Consider the following 20,839-nt stretch of genomic DNA (forward strand, 5'->3'; position numbering starts at 1 on the left):
ATCAGGAGGTAAGCCAACATTTGAAGTTTTCATGGAACAGAAATCCTGCAAAATTTTGTTTTGGAAATCCAAACATGATGTTCCCAAAACAAAATATGCTTTCCCAGTATCCTCAGCAGCTGCTGACTGAAATTAATGCAATTCCTTTTATTTTACAACTGCCATTTTTATGGCTTGCTATGGGGACAAACATGACAAAATCTACCTTAGACTCCAGCTCAGGGACTGCCAAAGTATCTACAGGACCTTCTCTCTGGCAGTGCAGCCATGTGAGCAGCTCAGAATGCCAGAGCCCTGCACTCCCAGGCCAGCTGGCTCCCCACCACCCACGGTCCGTACAGCCAGCCAGGTGACTTTAGAGCCACTGACATCTCACACACAGGACCCCTTCTTATAGGCACCTGAAAAGTGAGGCTGACACATTGCTGTGAAATTTTGTGGCACGCTGATGTAACAGTAATGCCAAAATGAACCTGAGGAAAAAGCTTGAGAAGCCAGGATGAGATTTCACCATTATTATTCTGTTATCCTCAGAAGCAAGGATGGCTATTTCCTGGAGAGTACGATATCAGCTGCAATTATGAAATAGTATTTCATTATAAATTGTGGTCTTCTCTCTGAAAGGACCATAGAAGAAACAAGAACTATTGGGGCACTAATTTTCTGTGGTATAAATACATAGAGGAATGCAACAAGTTACACTCTAAGAAAAAAAAGAATAGAACTCTTCAGGGTCAAAAAATAAAAAAATGAGGCATGAAGGTATGACTGAGGTGTATGAATTCATGCAGTCCAGGAATAGGGAACAACTGTATGATGTGAATACCAGAAGTAGCAGGCATTAAATCACAGGAAAATCCCCAGCAAACTGAGGAAATCAGTTCTTCAGACAACTTGTAAATAAATGGCATAATTTCTTGATGCAGAGTATTACGAATGCTAAAAGTGCATATGGGTTCCCAGAAAGAAACGTTATTGATGACTGCCAAATGCCAGGACAACCCAACAGCCCTTGAGATATGCGTATCACAGGACAAGCACAGTGTGCTGGATTTAGCAGGAAAACTGGGAAGACAAGCACTCCCTCTTTACATCGAGCAGAGTGAGGCACTCCCTCTGCCATGCCCTCCTGCCAGTATCCAAAGTGAGCAGCCACAGCCTGCTCTGTGTCACTAAGCACAGCTCCATGCAGGACTGAAGATTTGGATGTGCCAAACACTCACTCCAGCTCAATACAATGGAGACTCCAGAAAGAAAAACACATCAGACACTGCTGTGATTTTTTTTCTCACAGTCCTGAGAAATATTAATTACTGGAATGGTAATCATGTTTCATAAACAGCTGCTGCAGATAAGAAAAAAAAATTTAATGTCATGCTAAATGTGCATAGATTTAATTAGCTTCTGTTCAAAGGTAGCTCGTAAGAGAAGGATGGGATCCAATACAAAAACACAAAGGCATTATATTGATGCAATCCTAATGTGGAAGTAAGTCTAAGATATAGAAGAAAACTAAAAGGAAGACTTTCTGAGTTGAGTATGTATTATTTCAAAACTAAGGCTTTTGACTTCAGAGTCTTTCAGGGGAAGAAGCATCTTATATGACCTATATACGCAAAAAGGAAAATAAGATGAAACTTGCCGGAAACTGCGAAGTGACCATGCCACAGAATTTCTGTCAGGACATGCAGAAGAGCACCATCAGCTCACTTGCCAAAGCAGGACTAGTCAACTTCTTCATATCTCTATTTCCCCACTCTAAATCACAGCATAAAATCGACCACTCAAAGGGCAAAGCCTTTTAAGACCCTTGGATTACAGAGAGCATAAACAAACCTCAGTGGGCCATGCCATGACGATGTGAACAAACACAGAGGTACCACTTTGGAATAAAATGCAAGCTAAACAGTTAAACCAAAACCAGTCAAAGGAGGAAAAATGTTAAACATTTATTCCTGCTGGCCAACGAAACTGTAGAGAAATTAAATTACTTTTTCAAGAAGGACACACATGACAAAGCTGGATATTTACACACATGATAGAAGAGAACTACAAGAATAAAAATTGAGTTAAAAAAGAGTTTGTGAGTTAGTGTATTATTTCGAATGAAGTAACATAGTCATGACTTAATGAGGATAGCCTCAAGCAAGGAAACTTATGCATCCATACAGACATTCAGATAGGTCCTCCTCCTAAAGCAAGAGAAAATGAAGAATGAAAATGTCGACAGAAACACATGACTGATAATTGGAAGGATTTTAGAAGAGTTCTTTGAATAATCAAGAAGTCATAATTACCTAAAGAAAAAAGGATTTCTTCAAAAAGGAATAAAGGCACAACGGGGAGGAAAAAATAACCAAAAAAATATAAAGGCGAGGTCCATTAACAGCCTTCCTAAGATATTAACTTTCTGTACTTCACTTAGGAGAGGGACATCAGATAGAATTTTGTCTACTTGGCATTCTCAGATAAACACACTTTCATTTGTAGGTGGACATCATGAAACTACTATTGCACTCTAATCTCCATCCAGAAGTCAAAATAGGGCATCATGAAGGATAGTTCAATGAGGAATAGAAACTGTGGATGGATTCAAGTATCTCTTTCTTGCAATCTTGAGCGGTGTTTTATGGGTTTTTGGTTGAGTTTTTTTAATGTCTAGAGTTTCATCTTCCTTGAAGATGGCTACTAGCTGCTTGGCTTGAGTTACTTTGATGGAGTTGTTTCTAAAAGGCTCCTATTTCCTGCAGCAAGAAGCTATATGCGAACAAGAATAATTTTGTCATCTAGCTTTTAAATCCTCTAGAAACAATTTTCCTTCCTCTTCTTTATTAATATTGCAATGAACTGAAAGTACTTCTGCATTTTGCCAAAACTTCAACAATCTTTAACTTCAGAAAAATTCTGAACAAAACCAAAGCAAAACATTATGTTTTAAAAAGTAAGGAAGATGCCTATACTCTGAATGAAGTTACTGATTTATCTTAATAGAAGGCAAAAAGGCAGGGTGCACTGATTGCCTGGTCCCTGAGAGCTCAAAGCAGCTAACTCTTTTTAGCTTCAATTCCTTCCACAGGAGACTTTCACTTCAGTTTTATGTGTGAATTGAAAGCCAGGTTCAATTTATTTTATTCTGACATTAACTTAGTCCAGGGCAATTGCTTGTGTTCATACTGATTAATGAAGAGAAGAGATGTAACTGTCCAACCAGTGTGAGAAGCCAGGTTATCTGAAGAGCACCTGGGGGACAGAACAACACTTTATCATTCTGAAGGGAGCGCTGCAGAATGGGTGGCCTCCACATTGCATTTTATTTCAGGGAAAAATCCCTCACTATTATGGCAGTATCATCTTTGCTTACATTGTAAAAGCAGACCCATGAGAAAAGGACAAAAGAATTGAAAAAGCAAACCAAATACTATATATCACAAAACATAGGTAACACCACCTTCCACACCACCTTTAATGGGGTGATTCAATAACTGTTGCACTTGATGGAAGTCTTCCTCAATTTGACAGGATTTAGGGACTAGGCCCTCAAAGCTCCTAGTAACTACTTGGTTAGTGCACCATGACACGAATTGACAACATTGTTTGAATTTGGCCTTTTAAATATTGCTAAATAAATGCCTTGTGCATCAGTCACTTCTCATACAGACACAGAAATATATCAAAAGACTTTGGCAAACAACAAAGCTGACCATGTAACACGATGCTTCCACTGCTTCCAAAAATGATACTGGTTTTTCTGAACTTAGTAAGAGCTTGTGCACTTGCTTTTCAGCAAGCTTCAGATATCTATACCAAGTATTACTTCTATTTTGCCCTCACCAGATTTCCTAAATCCTAGACTTGAATTATGTGTTTATTTTTTTATTAAAATAATGACACATTTGACATTGGGCAAATATGTTTGAACTCTTCATCTTTGGATGATACATAGGACACTTGTGCTTCAATCATCAGCTTTTGAAATGGATCTGCCCATAATCTTCAAATTACTTCATGCATTATTAGGCAATTCCTGATTTTCATTACTCATGTTCATTGCTGCAGCATTTACACAGCACCAATCATACAGCTGCCCATGTACAGATTGGAGCACACCACTAATTACATATGTTTCATTTGGTTCTATTCCTCTATAAGGGATGCTATGGTTTCCAAGGGCCGTGTTCCAGGCTCACACCCAGATGTTCGGAGACCAGAAAGTCCCTGAGGTGTATAAACTCATTTGAATTTACTGACCCTTTTAGAGAAATAAAACCACAAATAAAGTATGTCTGCCATTTTATTTTCTAACTTGTGTATCTACAGCTAAAATATGACAGCTTGGATTCACTAAAGCTGGTGATGCTTTACCTGCGATTCCCTACATATAATTTTGAAGTATTTTTTAAAAATTACATTAAAAGAAATTACAGGCTGAAATCTTTGTTGGAAAATAGTAACAATAGATCAGTTTATCATTTGTTTGCACTTTTCTCATCAATTTAGATGAATGACTGTGTTTGTTTAGACCAAGCAGCTGCTTTTCAAGCGGCTTTCACAAGTCTTACTTTCCTTCATACAGCTGAAGTCTCATTATATACACAGAAGACAAAAGTACAATACTATGTATTGTCCTCTGTTTAGTCAGATTCAAGACTTCCACAAATGCTATGCTTAGGTAATTGAAGCAAGTGAAGTATTTCTTTCAGCTGTACTATGCACACATATAAACACAAAGTAGAGTGTAATAGAAAACAACTTCTTAGATTTTTAAGGGGCTATAAGGCAATTAAATAACTGCCACATTCCAATCTATGTTCTGCCAAATTTCTTAACATAAATACAGACTGTGTATCAGCTAATATACTTCACTGAATACACAAAACAATAGCTCACTTTCCATAAGCATTGGCTCTTAGGCCTGTCAGGAACAAAAACCTATATACTCACTGTGGCTAACATCTATCATTTACTCACCTAGCATTTCACTTACATACAGCTTCATGAAATAATGAAAAGAATCTAAAGGCTATGTAATAAACCACCTCAACCTAATATCCAAGTGACATTCAAAGCTAGTTTTTTATTTTTTAAAGCAGCAAAAGAATGAATTAACTGATAATTCTTTCTGTACCAGACCATGCAAATCTAAGAGTACAGGATAGAGGAGAGGGAAAAATACAGTGTAAAACTGCAATGAAATGTCTTATATCTGGCAGATCTATTTGCTAGCTTCGTCCATGCCAAGATCCCACAAATTGCAGGAAGCACTTTTTACCCCTAGAGTGGATACTACAGGGGGTATTCGTTTTCTAATACGAAAATAGGCTAAAAAGAATTAGAAGAAATAGCAATAAAAACAGCTGTAATAATCTGCTCCAGTTGGCTGATTTAGGCATCAATTTATAAAACCTACACCATTACTCCTACTTTAATATGTGGCATAACTACACTGTAGGTGTTTCTCTCCAAGTTGCCCTGAGTACCTCTTATGGTCGACATTGCAGTAATAAAGTGCATTTTATGTTATTTTAAATTTGTGGTATAAAGACCAGGAATTGAAGTTTAGGTGCACAGTTAGACATTTAAAACAGATGCTTTAATTTATTAAGAAATATTCATATGATTCAGTTTCACAGCATGTGTGAATATAAATCCTCAAGAGATTTAATTAGGTGTATTTTATCATAAATTGCATTCCCATAGACATATGCTGCTCCTGCTTCCTGCTGATAATAACAAAACCAACTCATACTTAAGAGCATATCTGAAGTGTGTTTTTCTGACAACATTAGGTACAGTAAGAGAATAAAAAAACAGTGCTCCAATATAAGTATCAGTGGTTTTCCCAGTTGCTTAACCATATTGACTTAGAAGGGAATTTATTTTATATAGTACAACTTAACCTCATGAAGTTCTATGTTTTGTCAATCTACAAAATATATCCTTTGCTTCCAATACCATAAACATGGCATATGAAAAAAATTCTGTTTGCTGTACCTATGGATGTGCTTCATGAGACCCTACAAAAACATTCTCTTGTTTTGAAAATCAAGTTTTGATCAATTAACATCTTATTAAGTCTTTTTTGAGCCTTTTCTGCAATACAGTGATTTCTTAATGCTCTAAGTATTTTGATCATAGCTTCATACTTTCAGGATGCAGTACTTATTCCCTGAATTTCACTTCAGAGAAAGAGTACTTAGTTTTCATGGACTTTGTTGAACAACAAAGTTCTTTGTCAACATGAGCCAGAATAGTTAAAATGATCATGACTTTTCTAGACAGTTCCCAAAGTCAAAACAGAAGTCAATGTCTGAGTTGAAATTAGAATTCAAAATAAAGAAAGTATTTGAAATGTAATTTGAAAATTATCTATGGGTGGTTTGAGTTTTTTACATTTTAGTTTGAAATGTATTATATAAATATAGATCTAAAGGGTAATTCTCTCTCAGATATTATCATTTAACATCTCCAGGTATGCATCCACATATTGGTGTTAATTTCCACGTAGTCTGCTATTTTTATCACATATTTTTCTGCTCCCGCCTACACTCACATACAGTGAAATTTCTCTTTCAAGATGACTTCACAATTCAGAATATATCCCAGAATGCAGGGATTTTCTTCTCTTTTTTTACAAAAAGAAATCTGGCCATGGCTATTTTTGTGTTTCTGATCCTCCTGTCTGTTTTTCAAATAGAAAAAAAATTGAGCGAACTAAGATACAGACAATATTGAACTTTGCAACAGGTTTTGAGCACAGGGCTTTCTTTAACCTCAAAAACAGCTACAGTTAATACTGTAGGAGAGCTAGGATCTTTTCAGATATGACACAACAACTTTTAAAAATAAGCTTAGCAGACAGAATGCGTGTCTCATTACTTCTAGGCCCAACTAAACACCTTTTTAAAAAATCTGAACCATTTGAAAGATATTTTTTTCATCTCCTTATTGTTTTAGATCTGAAGTTGCTGCATTGTTGCAATCATGACAGTCTAAGGGTTAACAAGTGCCTGAGTTTATGGGAAGATACGGATTTGTGCTAAGCTATTTTTTTATACTTAGATGCCTCACCTTAAAGGTGTTGTCACGTTCCTGATTGACTCTAACCTGAGATAACACTGTTCAACCAGTTCTGAAGAAGGACAGAAGCCTGTGTGTATCTGCTGTCTGCAGACTGGAATCATGGAGTCAGAACCTTATGTTATAAACAGAAATGAACCTTGTAAAGTCCCTAATTTCCCATGCCTATGGTTGGGAATGTAGCACAAAGCCTCAGAACTGAATACAACCATGAGCAGAAGGAACAGAGGAAAGCTCTTTGGTGAGCTGTTTCTTTGTCTAATTCATGACTATTTCTTCTTTATCTTCCTCCTTGGCAAGGTCTCAGTCAGCACTCAAGAACACACACATAATCTGAGGGAACAGCAAGGCAGTAATTCAAATTTATATTACAAGTCACAGGGTACAGTTCCTCCTGATTCTGCCACTATCATTAAGAAAGGGGTTAGTCAGATAACCCTGAGAAAATATGGATCTGTTCAAAGACCTAACAGAGAGACCTCATTGCCATTAACTTTGGTTAGGGCCCAGTCTGTTCACACTTTCCTCAGTTACTGCTTCAGTGTGCCCATGACCTGCAAGATGGTGCTGTACCTGTTAATTTTTGGCAGGTATTTTTGGAGTTGCACAATTAATTCTCAGAACTGTGACTCAGGACAGACTAATACATTAATAAGACAGGAGGTTTGCAATCTTTGACATTTGGAAAATCAAACATAAATTATCAATAGAACACACTGTATGAGTTGAACACAGATCTAAATTTCTTTATATTTTAAAATTGCTGCTGAAGATAACTCCTGGATAAACTTGCAACTCCACCTTAGTCACAAAGGGCTACCCCAAACGTCTACCAGCAAGTATCTGAGTGCTTGACAACATCAGAAGCATCCAGCACACCTAAAGTTTGAGTGAGAAAAGTACCCTGGATGAGGGAAGGGAAGGTAGGGGATAAAAGAAGACACATACAGCGATCAATGGAAAAAAAAAAGTCAGTCTGTCCTCCAAAACACCCCAAATCCAATCAGTCTGCTGCTACAGGTTTCACTATTGCCCTTCTCCACCTTCTAAACCTAAGTTCTGGTCTGTGCACACCATGGTTTCTGAACTGTTCAGAGATGGCTCAACTAGAAATGGCTTTAGGTAGCTTATGTTACAACACCCTAGCAGAGATAATGGATCTCAAAGAAAAGAAAATTAAATAATTTTGATAGAGCAGGTAACATATATCAATACCTACCAACACGAAATGTTTGGATATCAATAGGATATTAATTCAGGCATGCAGAGCCGCTTTTAGTGCAGAACATTATCAGCCTTGAGGCATGTCAGAAACTAGGCTGAAGATGAGAGCATTTTTTTAATCATTTCCATTTAGTGGCTTTGCTATATTAATTACACTGTTGGAAACTTTCATTTCAAGTAGCAGCATATAATTTTTCTAAGTTTCACTACTTTATGCTATACCTTGCTTTCAAACTTGAAACAGGAGAAGCTGACAACTCTCAGGTGATGCACTATCCATTTTAACTTTGGGTTTGAATATTTCAGTCTTCTTGTGAGGCACTGGGAAAGCACAGAGCAGTCACCTGGAACACGGCACTTCAAGGCAAAAACAGATCTTTACAACTCCTGTGTGAGAGGCTTTCTGGGCTGTGAGCCCACATTGCCAGCTCATGTCCAATTTTTCATACCAGTATTCCAGAGTCTTTCTCTACCAGACTGCTCTCAATCACCTGGTTTGCACTGAGACTGGGGATTGCCCTGCCTCAGGTGCAGAATATGCATATTATCATACATTTATGTGTTCTACAGAAGAAACTTATACAAAATTATAAAGTAAAGTAACATTGACCCTAAACCTTAATGATCACTGGTAGCTGTCACAAAGCTGCCTCAGTTCCAGCTTTCTGCCAGGGCCAGTAGGAGAGGAACTAAGCAGTGGAGTCCATGAGCACTCTTCATGCTTCCCTGTTGGGGTCATCACAACATTCAAGGTACAAGCTTAGCTCAGAAAAAAACTTCTCATTTCAATCTCAGGTATGGATAAAACACACTAGCCTTGTAACAGTTTCACTGTACCATTCAACAAACATACAGCCAGATTCGAGCTGTAATACTCTTTCTACTAGGGCAGAGGCATTTGTGTTGAGTCCTAATGGTGGTAACAGCTTAGTGCACAGTGCAAAATTTTCAGTGAAGTATCACAGATACCAAAATGACAATGAACAAATCCCAGGCAAATCTACTGACTACAAACAAATGAGGCAATAGTCTAGCAAAAACATCGTAACAGACTTCAGAAATGGTGAAATTATTGTGTACAAGGTTCAGTTAAAAAATATTTTTCATTAAAAAGCACAAAGCAGTTTGAAAATTTCAAACTCAATGTAAACTTGACAGAAAGCAATACCTTCAGGACTTACATATCACTAGAACTGACATTTAAATCATATTCTGTTGATAAAATACCATTTCAAAGAGAAACCACCTCATTCTCACAATTATGTAGTCTTGCAATAGTAACTGAAAATGGCAGCATATGTTTTTCTTAAGGCCATAAGCAGACATATCTGTATTTAAATGAAGGCATGGAAAGAACAAGGACTTTGTGAGCCATTGTTTTTATATGAAATGGTTAAATTTGTGTATGCACATTAATGTACATAAGAAATATTTCAGGTAGGGGTCCTTTGTATTAATTTCTACTTCTTTCAAGCTGTGGGAAGTAACGGTCTATAGAAGAGCTTTTGTGAAAAATATTACTGAAAATTATTTGCATTTGATCTGAAGTGTAAATAAGCCTCCTATGATTTTAAAGTTCCTTCACTGTATTTGCAGTTTAATTTGTTGGCCTTTGATACTGGTAATCCCATTTTTTTCTATCCAGATGATTCAAGAGAAATAAAGTGAGTTTAACTAGACTAGATGAGTGGATTTGAAAGAATTTTACATTATATCTCTCGCTTAAAGCAAAAGGAAGTAATTTACTGCTCTTTTCCATTTTATGGCATTAATTTGAATTCAACTCCAAAGCCTTTTTAAAAACATCCCAGACTCGAGCATCAGCAGGTGGCTGCACAATTTCCTCCCTACTGGAAAACATTTCAGAATCGTGCCCAAGTACTAACTGATTGTTGCAGTGCTTCAGTATCTTGTATTAATATCTGTGCAATGTTGTGAATAATTTCCAAAGTTGGCATCTTTTCCACCCACAGAGCCTTTAAGGAGCACAGGAGGTACCTCCACAACTTTCCTCCATGGTACTTGGTCCTATGGCACTTTGGGACTTAAGCTCCCACTGGAATTTTTCCACGTCTTCAGGAATTAAATCACCCACTTATCCCAGGGTAACCCAGTTTGATAAGCACTGGAATCCTACAGACAGACATTCTTTTAAAAAAGAACCAGAAACCAGAAGATGGACAGTTTGTCATCTATGAATTTCCTTGAACTTGGTGACATCCCGAGTAACAAGTGCTATTTGGAGGGACACGTGCACCCTGCTACCTTTCAGACCACTGTCTCAGTGCCTTCCTGTAGATTCACAAATTTCAGAAATGTTTTGATAAGCCAGGAAATCAGTATGTCAGCAACAGAACTTGCCACCTAATGATTTTAATCTTTGGTTCTGCACCAGGTAGCTTTTAGTACTCAATGATACCGTAGAATTTTTGGAGCTCTTTTGCAGCAGGGAACTGTTGGACGATACCAGTCTACTGATCTGTTACAAACTCCAAATATCATCAGTAGTATGTGAACAAAGCAGCTTAAAAATAGAAGATGTGGTATGGTGCTGACATTCTACATATTGTGAAAATTTGAGCTTGTCAAGCTGGTAGTTGCCAAAGCAGTTTTGCAAACCCAGAACACTGGAAGTACTCAACGTGACTACAGAATTTGGAATGGCGACCAGTAAGAGATCCATGAGCTTCAGTGAGCTCTGCAACAGAGAAAATGCTGACACCAATGAAGAAATGAGCTTTTTTATTTACATCAGTAACACCAGATCAGTCATGGTAGTTAAAACTGAACTCTCAGATTTTCACCCACTATAGTATCATATCATATTACAGATGGAAAAGAGGATGAAAAGGAATGTGCTACCCTGGAACAACAAGTTATGTTCCCACATACTAAACAAGTCCCTCACTGAAATCTGGAAAGCACCTTAGCAGCAGAGATATCTCTGTAATTATTGCTGCCCTGGTTAAAGGAGTTCCAGCATTGTACAATACCAAGGATTCTGGTTTCAAGTGAAGGAATCAGTGCCCTTGACATTAAGGTTTACTAGAATTATAAATATCCAGAACTTCTGGTGCTGAGCACTGGTACTGAGTGAGGCTTTTCTCCAGCCTGAAGCAGCTGGCTACGACTGAAGCCTGAACATACTCCAGGGTGACTATTTTTAGCCTCAGTGCTTTCAGCAGATAGAAAGGAAATGGATGCTATTTTGCTAATTATCATAAAGGCAAACTAGATATGTTCTTAAATGCAATGCCTCTGTTTCATGAACTTTATGTCAAAAAAACCCAGAGCAACGAGAACAATCCAATTACAACAATTGATTTCCTTCCCCAAGGTATAAGGAAAAATTCATGGAGTATTTGCCATAAACTCTTCTTAAATATTCATCCCAAAGCATCTCTCTTCTTTCTGAAAATGACCTTCATGCTAGGCTTCTATGAACAACATACCTTTCTAAAAAGGCACAGAACACATTCACTATGCTCTCTATTCAGAAGCTATTTCAGTACCAGAGAAATGCAGAGGAATCTGGACACAACCTTGGGCAACCTGCTCTAGGTAGCCCTGACTGAGCAGGAGTGTTTGGACCAGATGACTTCCAGAGGTCCCTTCCCACCTCAACCATTCTGTGATTCTGTGACTCTCACCTGGAAATTATGATACTTAAAAAACAGAAAGAAGGCAAATCCCAGGTCATGCTCTAATGAATCCATTTTAAGATAAAACAAAAGAAGAATCGTAAGTCAGCCTGCAAAGCCTACATTTTTTATTCTGTCCCCAGACTTTTACAAAAAAAAGGAAACTGAGATCCAGTGACCAGATCAATGGTATTTCCCAAAATTTAAGACAGTATCAGTTTCCATAACCAATATAATTTATATGTTAAAAAGTGTATTAAAAAACCCCCACTTTTATGTCTCTTCCCCCTGCCCAACCCCCCTCAGATTAGCCTGAATACACTTGGCTACAATAAGCTGAAGAGTACAATGGAGTAGAAAGAACATATTAACCTCCTGCATCCAGTGCAGATTTAACAGAAACACGATAAAATACCTGCTGCATTACCAACAGTAGGCTATGCCTTATTTATTAGTATCATTATAATGGCTGGAAGCAACGACCAACATTACAACCTTTTTCATATCACTGAACAAAAAGGCATGATAATATAAAAGGCCTATTAAAATCCAGTCTCAGAACACCTCTTGTAAAAACAACAAAAAACAACAGACAAAATGAAAAGGACAAGGGACAGTGAAAAGAGTCTAAGATCACAAATAAATATATAGGAAACAAACAAAAGCAACACTCCTGACCACTGAAATGGGGAATAAGCACTTCTCTTTAAGTGAGCTCATCTCACTTAAACCTTGTTTTTCTTACTTGCTTCTTCCCACTACTCTGGTAAAAAATGTGAAAAATAGATCAAAATGGACACACATACTGAAGTGTGTCTGTTACTTTGCAGTCCAATTGTTCACAATTAGAGTGTTATTTGTTTGATTTCTTAAAAACTGGTGGGTGCCCAGGAACAAAAAAATCATATTAAATACATATCTTAGCAGTACAGCTTAAACCTACATGAACATGATTAATATTAATTTTTTACAAAGTGCACATAACTCTTCAGGAAAAACTGTGATTGGAAATACTCTATCATATGAACAAAAATGATATTTTTTGTACTTGATGAGTAACTTAAAACACCCCAGGAATGTGGTTTTTTTTACTATGCTGAATCTTAACTCAAGCCAGAGAAACTGATCTTTGATACTTGAAAAATCAAGGTTGCATTGATTGACAGGCAGATGCAATCTCAGCCCTGCATAAAATTGGCTTCCCACCTCAAACAAACTGAGCAGCATTTGTGCAGTGTGTCAGCCTTTGTGGAAAATGCACAGATGTATGCATACTCGTACTTTGGAAAGGAATTCATAGCCAACTAAGTATATCTACAAGAATATAAGGAAGTGGCATGGTGGTCAAATGACTCATTTTCTTCTGCTAGTGGGAAGTATTTGTGGGGGGGAAAAAAAAGGAAAAAAACCCCAAACAACCCCAATCAAAAAAAAAAAACCAAACCTCTGGCATAATGCTCATTTTCAGCAATATACTGAACTGTCAGTCAGTCAATACTCTCTCAGTACTTTTTAGAAAAAGTGAGCATCTCATCTGCATTAATTTAATTCCACTTACTTGACCTAGAACACGAAGCTTCAGGACCTCAAGAGGCCTCCATAATATGGTTGTAAAGAAATATGACTTTTCAAATGTGGAAGTTCATTATTCTAGAATGTTTTACAACCCATTACTCCTAAAAGTCTATTATGCGTGTTTCTTCCAGCAGCTTTTATAAGGACTTTCAACATATTCTCTGTAGAAAACTCTTACAAGAAAAAGCAAGAAGATACACAAAATTCTTGCGGCCTTGTTATAAGCTGTCATATTGGCAACCACTATTTTCACTAATGACACTTCAAGACATATTTAAAAATTACTTAAGAGAGCTATAGGGATTACAACCCTTGTTGCAGGGTTAAATGTTGGCTCTTCTAGGCTTTTGATAATCCTAGGACTCCTTCTCTTTTTTCACTTGGTGTAAGGTTTGTGAGACTTCACTAACTTAGGTTAGGTATAGTCAAACCAGAGTATTCCAAAAGCCATTGTGAAAGGTGACCAGCATTTCAGCATCACATTTGAGAATGAAACAAGGGCACTGAATTCATCCTTTTTTGCCTGCCATTCTCCACTGTTGCAGAAGTGCTAACTAACATGTCACACAATTCATCAACTGCTTGAGCTGCACTTCACACGTGCCTTCAACACCTCCTCTGAGAACTGTGAGTCTGCTGCCCAGCCACCCAAGTGCAGAGGACCTGAGCAGTCCTAGAGACCTTTCTGTAGCTACTCAACTTGACCACGTCAGTCTGAATTGGAGCTTTGCAGAAGTCGCTCTTAGAGATTTTTTTCTTCTTAACTTTACCTTAAAATGAAATGTATAAGATACTGATGCGGTCTAAATACTTTTGAAAATATTTTTTTCTATGAGGAAATGGGAAGCAGAAATGGGAAAGGTTTGGGGAAGAAGAGAGTTTGCTATGATCAGAGGGATGAAGAGAATGGAGGTGAGGACCAGTGCAAGGATAGAAAAGGTAATGTGGCAGCAAGAATCTGAGATGGCTATAGTGATATTGGCTACAATGATATGGCTACAATAATATTGATCTGGCATGATGACATTTAAAATACAGAAAGAAGGCAAATTTCATACCATGCTGTAATGAAGCCATTTTAAGGTAAAACAAAAGAAGAATCATAAGTCAGCCTGCAAAGCCTACATTTTTATCCTCTGTCTCCAGGCATTACAAAAAGAAGGAAACTGAGATCAGGCAATCAGATTAATGATCTCTCCCAAAATTCAAAAAAGTTTCAGTTTCCATAAACAATATAATTAATATGCTAGAAGGTGTATTTAAAAAAATAAGAAAGGAATGTTTTATACCTCTCTTTTCCCCCCTGCACAACCCCAGCCCTCCATTTTCCCTCTTTTGTGAATAGCAAACACTCCTTTGGAGCATCAAAATTGTATTCTCATCTCCTCTCAAGTAATCTGAACCCTGAAGTGATCCTGAATGTCTGGATAACTCCTCTCTTCCTGTGCCCCATGTTTCCCAGTGCAGACAAGCTGCTTGGAAGATCTCTCTCTTTGGAGGGGTCATTAATCCAAGGTGCTTAAACATTGGAATCACAAAATTAAAATATCTTAAGCCTCAGAAAGACAAAATTAAGGCTCAGATCATGCATCTTCACGGTGGAAAGCTGACTACAGTAAGAAAATAGTCTGGTTTGTGTGGGACTGTCCAGGGAGGATGTGGAGCCTGCCCAAGGCAGCCTGACAGAAAGGAAAGGCAACCTGGACCTGGGTGACATGGATGGTGGGGGCACAAGGCTGGTGCAAATACAGAGGGTGCTGCACAGTGAGCCATGTGTGTGACCTCCACCTGTGACACACACACTGCTGCCACAGTTCACATGTGCCCCCACTGTCTGACAGGCTCCATGGGGCAAGAAGGGAGCTATTGTACAGTAGTGTAGGCACAGCATCTTCTGTGATACTGCACAGCAAAGCTGACTGCAGTTAGGAATGGTCTGCCTACTTTTTCCCCCACACAGTCCAAATATTTTTAAATGGGATCATGAGATCCACTCCCACAAGACAGAAATCATGACAGGTGCTTGGAAACCACATATATTATTTTTCAGCTAGCCTCAATAACAGCAAATGTAAAACCAATCATTAAGATGCTATGAAGAAATACACTGCTAATAAAAATTTTGCAAGAAGTTCAATAGCACAAAGCTTTACTAGTGCAGGATAGAGGGAGTTTCATGGTATTTGTCCCTCTTCTAGAATGTGAAGCTCAGGAAAATGGAAAAAATTAAAATAAATCTAATGACAACAAAATTTGCAAAATGGAATACCAAGTGGTCACACAGCCTCTGTTTACCTTAGTTAGGGAGTAGCTATCCCTAGACACACATTTGTACCTTGTATTCAACGTGTTGTGAACATCAGCCATCCCCATCCTTTCTGTAATCAAATCAAAAGCCGGGAGGAAACCCTCCCGACTACTACATTTGTTAATGTTTTCACTCACACATGTCACCAGCTTCTGCAATTTCATCATCTGTCCTTAAACCCACACGTCCCGCTATCTCCCACTGAACTGCCAGCCAGCCCATCACAAGGCCATGGCTTCACCCTTACACTGAAACTCTGCAGAGCAGCAAGGAGACCAATGCCACGCCAGGCATTCATCAGCTGATCTCCTCGACTCAGACGCAGATGGCAAAATAGAGGGGATCCCTATCTGCATTTAATACCAGGAAGTATATAATCCTTTTTGGTTACTGCCAGCTCTCAGAAAAAAGTGATTACAGATTTTGAGAGTCGGCAGCTCCATTTTCTAGATCTTAAACATTTGAAGCTACTGCATTTATCTTTGAATTTTACTTCCTTCCCAACTCAACTTAGTATTATAGCACTCAAAGCCTACACAATAGACTTGCTGTTTAATCAATATTTTAAATTCCATCTTTGAAGTCTGTCTCATATAAAGCACAACAGTAAATAGAAAAATGAACAAAATGGTTTAATATAACACAGCTCTATAATGTATGTGCTTTATCTTTAATGCTGTCACCTTTTTTTATGTACAGACTGTAGCATGTTGAAGGTGGGAGAGCATCAAGGGAGTGAAAAGTTAGATCCTACTACTCAAATACCAGATTCAGTATTTGGATATAAACCAATTCCTTCTGAGGCTGTGACTGCTAGATGTGCTAAATCTCATGCTGATTCTCAGCAGATCAGACTATTTTTTTTTAACTTATTGGTAGAAGGCAAAAAATCTTTAAAAACATGTGAAGTTAGAAAGTAGGAATACAGAGCCTGACAATTTTTCTAGAGGAAGGAAAAAACAACAGTACCATTGTTTTCACCTGCCAATGTTTTCAGAGACAAAATGTGCTTTTGTGTTTGTACTTCTGTTGCTCCTGTAGGAGCAGAACATGACAAAACTGAATACCAGGAGGGGCTGCATCCATGCATGCGTGACAGAAAGTAGAATGCTGAAAAATTCAAAGTTTGGGTAGTACTTAATTAAAGCTATCAGTTCTGTTTTGGTCTCCTTCTGTGGCCTTAGCAGAAGAAGCTTATCTGATCAACTATGTACAAAATGCAAAAAAGCACTTGGATCAGGAAACCTGTGATTAGAACAAGTATGAAGCAAATACATCTTACATTCTATATTCATGTATATTTAAAATTGCCAGATTGAAATGAGTCCTTTTCTATAACATTATATTTGCCTCATCTCCATTTCCTGCTGATGACAAAAACCATGACAGCAATCATAGAACTCAGTCTGAAATTAAGTAGTTCACTGTACAGGAACAAACTTATGGTACTAATTTCCAACAGCTAGAACATAAAATGTCAAAAAATGTCAAAATGGAATGAACTCTGTAAGGAAATACTGGCACAATTTAGATGACAGAGAAGGTTAATAAAATACAAGACACTGAAAATGTATATGATACACAGAAATCAGATCAGGAATCGGAGAAAAACATCACTTTGCATTTTATATTTCTTTTGACAATTTTAAAACCAGTCACAGACAATTCTCTTCCTGAAATTTCCTGCTTTGAATTTCTCTATTCCAAAAAAATTAATATACATACTTAAAATATATAAAGATGGACTTAACATAAGGCACAATTAAATCCCAAATCTGATTACTAGAGAACATCATCAAGTTAATTACCCATAAGATATATGAATCACATGGTAAATCCTAGAGGTATATGCTTAAATTTTCAGAAGTCACTAAATGATCCTGTTAAATGTGTGTGTTGTGGTTTCCATGCTACTTCTGGCATTTTCAGTCATTACCTTTTTTAAGAACCATGCCAGTTTAGGTCCAGCACTTCTCCAGAAACTCTTTCCTATTTTGGACATTTTAAATGTCTTTTCAGAGATCCTTTTTGTCTAGCATGGCACAGTGTAAAGTGGAATTAAACCTGGGTGATCCACAGAAACCCACACTCAAGAAGGGCACCCCAAGCAGACCGATGTAATCTCTTAAGTCTCAGGAAGTTCAGCTTGAACCACATTTGAATACAGTCATATGTTCAGATATGAAAAGGTACATGTGCTATAGTAACAGATTTGCATATGAATGGATGCAGAAGCCTGCATCATCCCACCAGACAAAACCAGAGGGAGATACAATGCCCACAGCAGCTTTCAGTCCCTCCCTACAGTAAATGCACCCCAAAAGTAAGATCAGTTCTGATCCTGTGTAGATCTGGTGTAAGACCATGATAATACTGAAATCACCCCTCACTAGTAAGGCAATAATAAAAGCACCAAAGTCAGATAGCACATATCATTTGTTATGAAGGACCCCTACCTTTTCAGCTTCATATAATTTTCACTAGCTGCAGGTCTGCATTCAGCACGTTGCACCACTATTCCTTCCAAGGCAAGTTTATCTAGAATGAAAAGAAAATGAAGTAAAACTGGACATGAAAATAAGATCCACCAAGATGGTCAGCATTTGAATTATTTTTCACTAATTAAGAATTTACAAAATATAACATAATTCTAAGTTCTCAAATGAGGCTCTAAAATCTCTGCTATTCAGACACCAAAGAAATAAGCAGTAAAAACATGTTTGCATAGCTGGCATACCCAGACTTCCTTGGTTTGCCTTCAGATGTTTTACATATTAAGAATGAATCACAGAGATCAAATTTTAAATAAGAGATTGTAACTCCTTTCTCTAGATGTTGCACTCAGAGTATTATCTAGGAACTTTTTTGTAAATGGGCAATTCATACAATCAGTGACTGTGAAAAAAATAATCTACAAAGAGAATCCAATAATCAAAGTACCCAAAATTAGTGGAAGATAAAGCAAAAGCTAATTTTATTCTTATACTCAGGAAAACAGTACCACATTTTCCTCTTGTTACAATTTTTTTAAAAAGTACATTGAAGGAACACAATGCAAAAAAAGTAATAATAAAAGAGGATGGTAACAGTCAGGGAAAAGAAGTAAAAGCTTTCAGTCAGTAATCTAGGACACCACATACATGTATTTAGGTAATACTCCTCTCTGTACATCCACCACAAAGTCACTTTGTTACCCTAGGTGACCACCTTTTGCCTAAAGCAACGATGACTAACAGAGCAGTACCAGCCTACACCATAAAGGTAGGTAAACCCAAAAATTAAAATCAACTTAATGTAGAAATGAAGAGAGAAGTGATGGTGGGCAAATTTCTTCACTTCTACTATGATGTTCTAGTGCATGATGTGTGGATGTGGGAGGAGTGCATGTCAATTAATCCGTCTGTTTTGGGCACAGCCAGCGCAATTTGTGTTAAACAAACACCTCTGGAACAGCCTTGCATTACAAGAAAGGATGAGTTTTAAAGGCTTGCTAGCTCTCGGTATAAAAATGTCCTTCCAAGAGCACTACACTGTCATTGCCACCTTCTGCTGGCAATGTCACAGAAGGTGACAGAAACGCTTAGAAATACTGATGTCCAAGTAACACAAGGCACTCTGAGACACCTCTGGATTTCCTATATCACCTTACAGACTGAAATATTACTACGTCCACACATCTAAGTCTGCTCTCCCTGAATAATGCCAGAAACTATTACTTAGACATCATGAATTTTTAAATTATTTAATCTAAAATTTATTGGATTGATTCAAACTAAATCTTTGAAAGCAGTAAGAAAGTCATATTTTTTCAGATAGGTTTGAATGAAATAGAAGAAAATTTGTTTTAAAACACATGTGATTTTGTAGATTCCCAGCTTAATGGTCAAAAGAGACAACTTGGAAGATTTGCCTGACTTCCTATGTATCACAGACAGAAAAATTGTATGGTCTTTCTTCTTTACAGAACCTAGTAACTTATTTGTGGCTTAAATGGTACTAATATTGCTGCTTAATTTCTAATAAGAATTTGGCTTCAGCTTCTAGCAGTTGGTTCTTCTCATGACTTTTTATACTATGGTAAAGAGTCTTTCAGTACCTAGTGTTTTCTCCCTTTGAAAGTACTTACAAATCATTATCAAGCTGCTTCTCAATCAACTTTTCAATAAATGAACCAATTTAAGCTCATGCAGTATCTCATTACAAGACATTTTTGCCAGGCTTAAATCAGTCTGGGATTTCTTATTTGCACCTTTTCAATCTCAAAATGATGCTTTAAGATAACAGAGACCAGAAACCAGACATAATACTACTGAACTGATTTTATGAAAATCATACATGGAAGTAAAATAACAGACACAGGAGCTGGAATTTCTCTCACCTCACTTAAGCCATTTGAATGTTATTCAGAATCTATGAATTCAGCAGAGAGGGAGGAAGGGAGACCGTCAGGGGAAAAAATGGTCCCATCTCTTTTAGAATTAAATTATTTCCCAGTGGTTTTTTTTTTGTAGGTGTTTTTGGAGGAGGGTGCACACGGTGTCTGTGTCCCCTGACTGCTTTATGCTTAGATGGCTAAATGAGTTAAGATCATTTGTCTCTAAAAACCAAGTTCTGGGGGTTTGGCTATTATATTACTAACTGGCTATTATATTACTAACACAACTATTCTGAGTCTTTTCTAAGCCTAGCATTTTATCTATGGGCTCTGCATTGCCTAGGTGTATAATTGCCTTTGGTTTGGTGAAAACACATTGTCTTTAAAACAGTTTCTGTGAATTAAGCAATCCCAGTCACACTATGACAGTACTGTCATAGTTACTCACTGTCTGACCTGCATTTGTGTCAATCACAACACATTTTATAAGCAGTGATTCTCACCACTGTTGTCCTGGAGTAAGCCCTTCAAACTACAACTCAAGAGGCTTCCTACTCATAATTCCTTTCTGATAATTGTCAGATAGTTTTTAATCTTGTTCTGTGCTTGTTTTAGTTTCTTTTTTAATATAAATCAGAA

At 37.4% G+C, this 20,839-nt stretch overlaps 1 protein-coding gene across 1 annotated transcript in view; it reads right to left on the reverse strand.

Annotated features, from left to right (window-relative positions):
• The window catches only part of GTF2F2 (general transcription factor IIF subunit 2), a 78,043-nt gene that overhangs the window by 24,070 nt on the left and 33,134 nt on the right, over positions 1-20,839 (reverse strand). Inside the window, exon 6 of the mRNA XM_063149331.1 lies at positions 18,282-18,363. Within this exon, the coding sequence (XP_063005401.1) occupies positions 18,282-18,363 (82 nt within the window). The remainder of the gene's footprint in view (positions 1-18,281; positions 18,364-20,839) is intronic.

Source organism: Melospiza melodia, chromosome 2 (genome assembly GCF_035770615.1).
Source record: "Melospiza melodia melodia isolate bMelMel2 chromosome 2, bMelMel2.pri, whole genome shotgun sequence".
Taxonomy (NCBI): Eukaryota; Metazoa; Chordata; class Aves; order Passeriformes; family Passerellidae; genus Melospiza; species Melospiza melodia.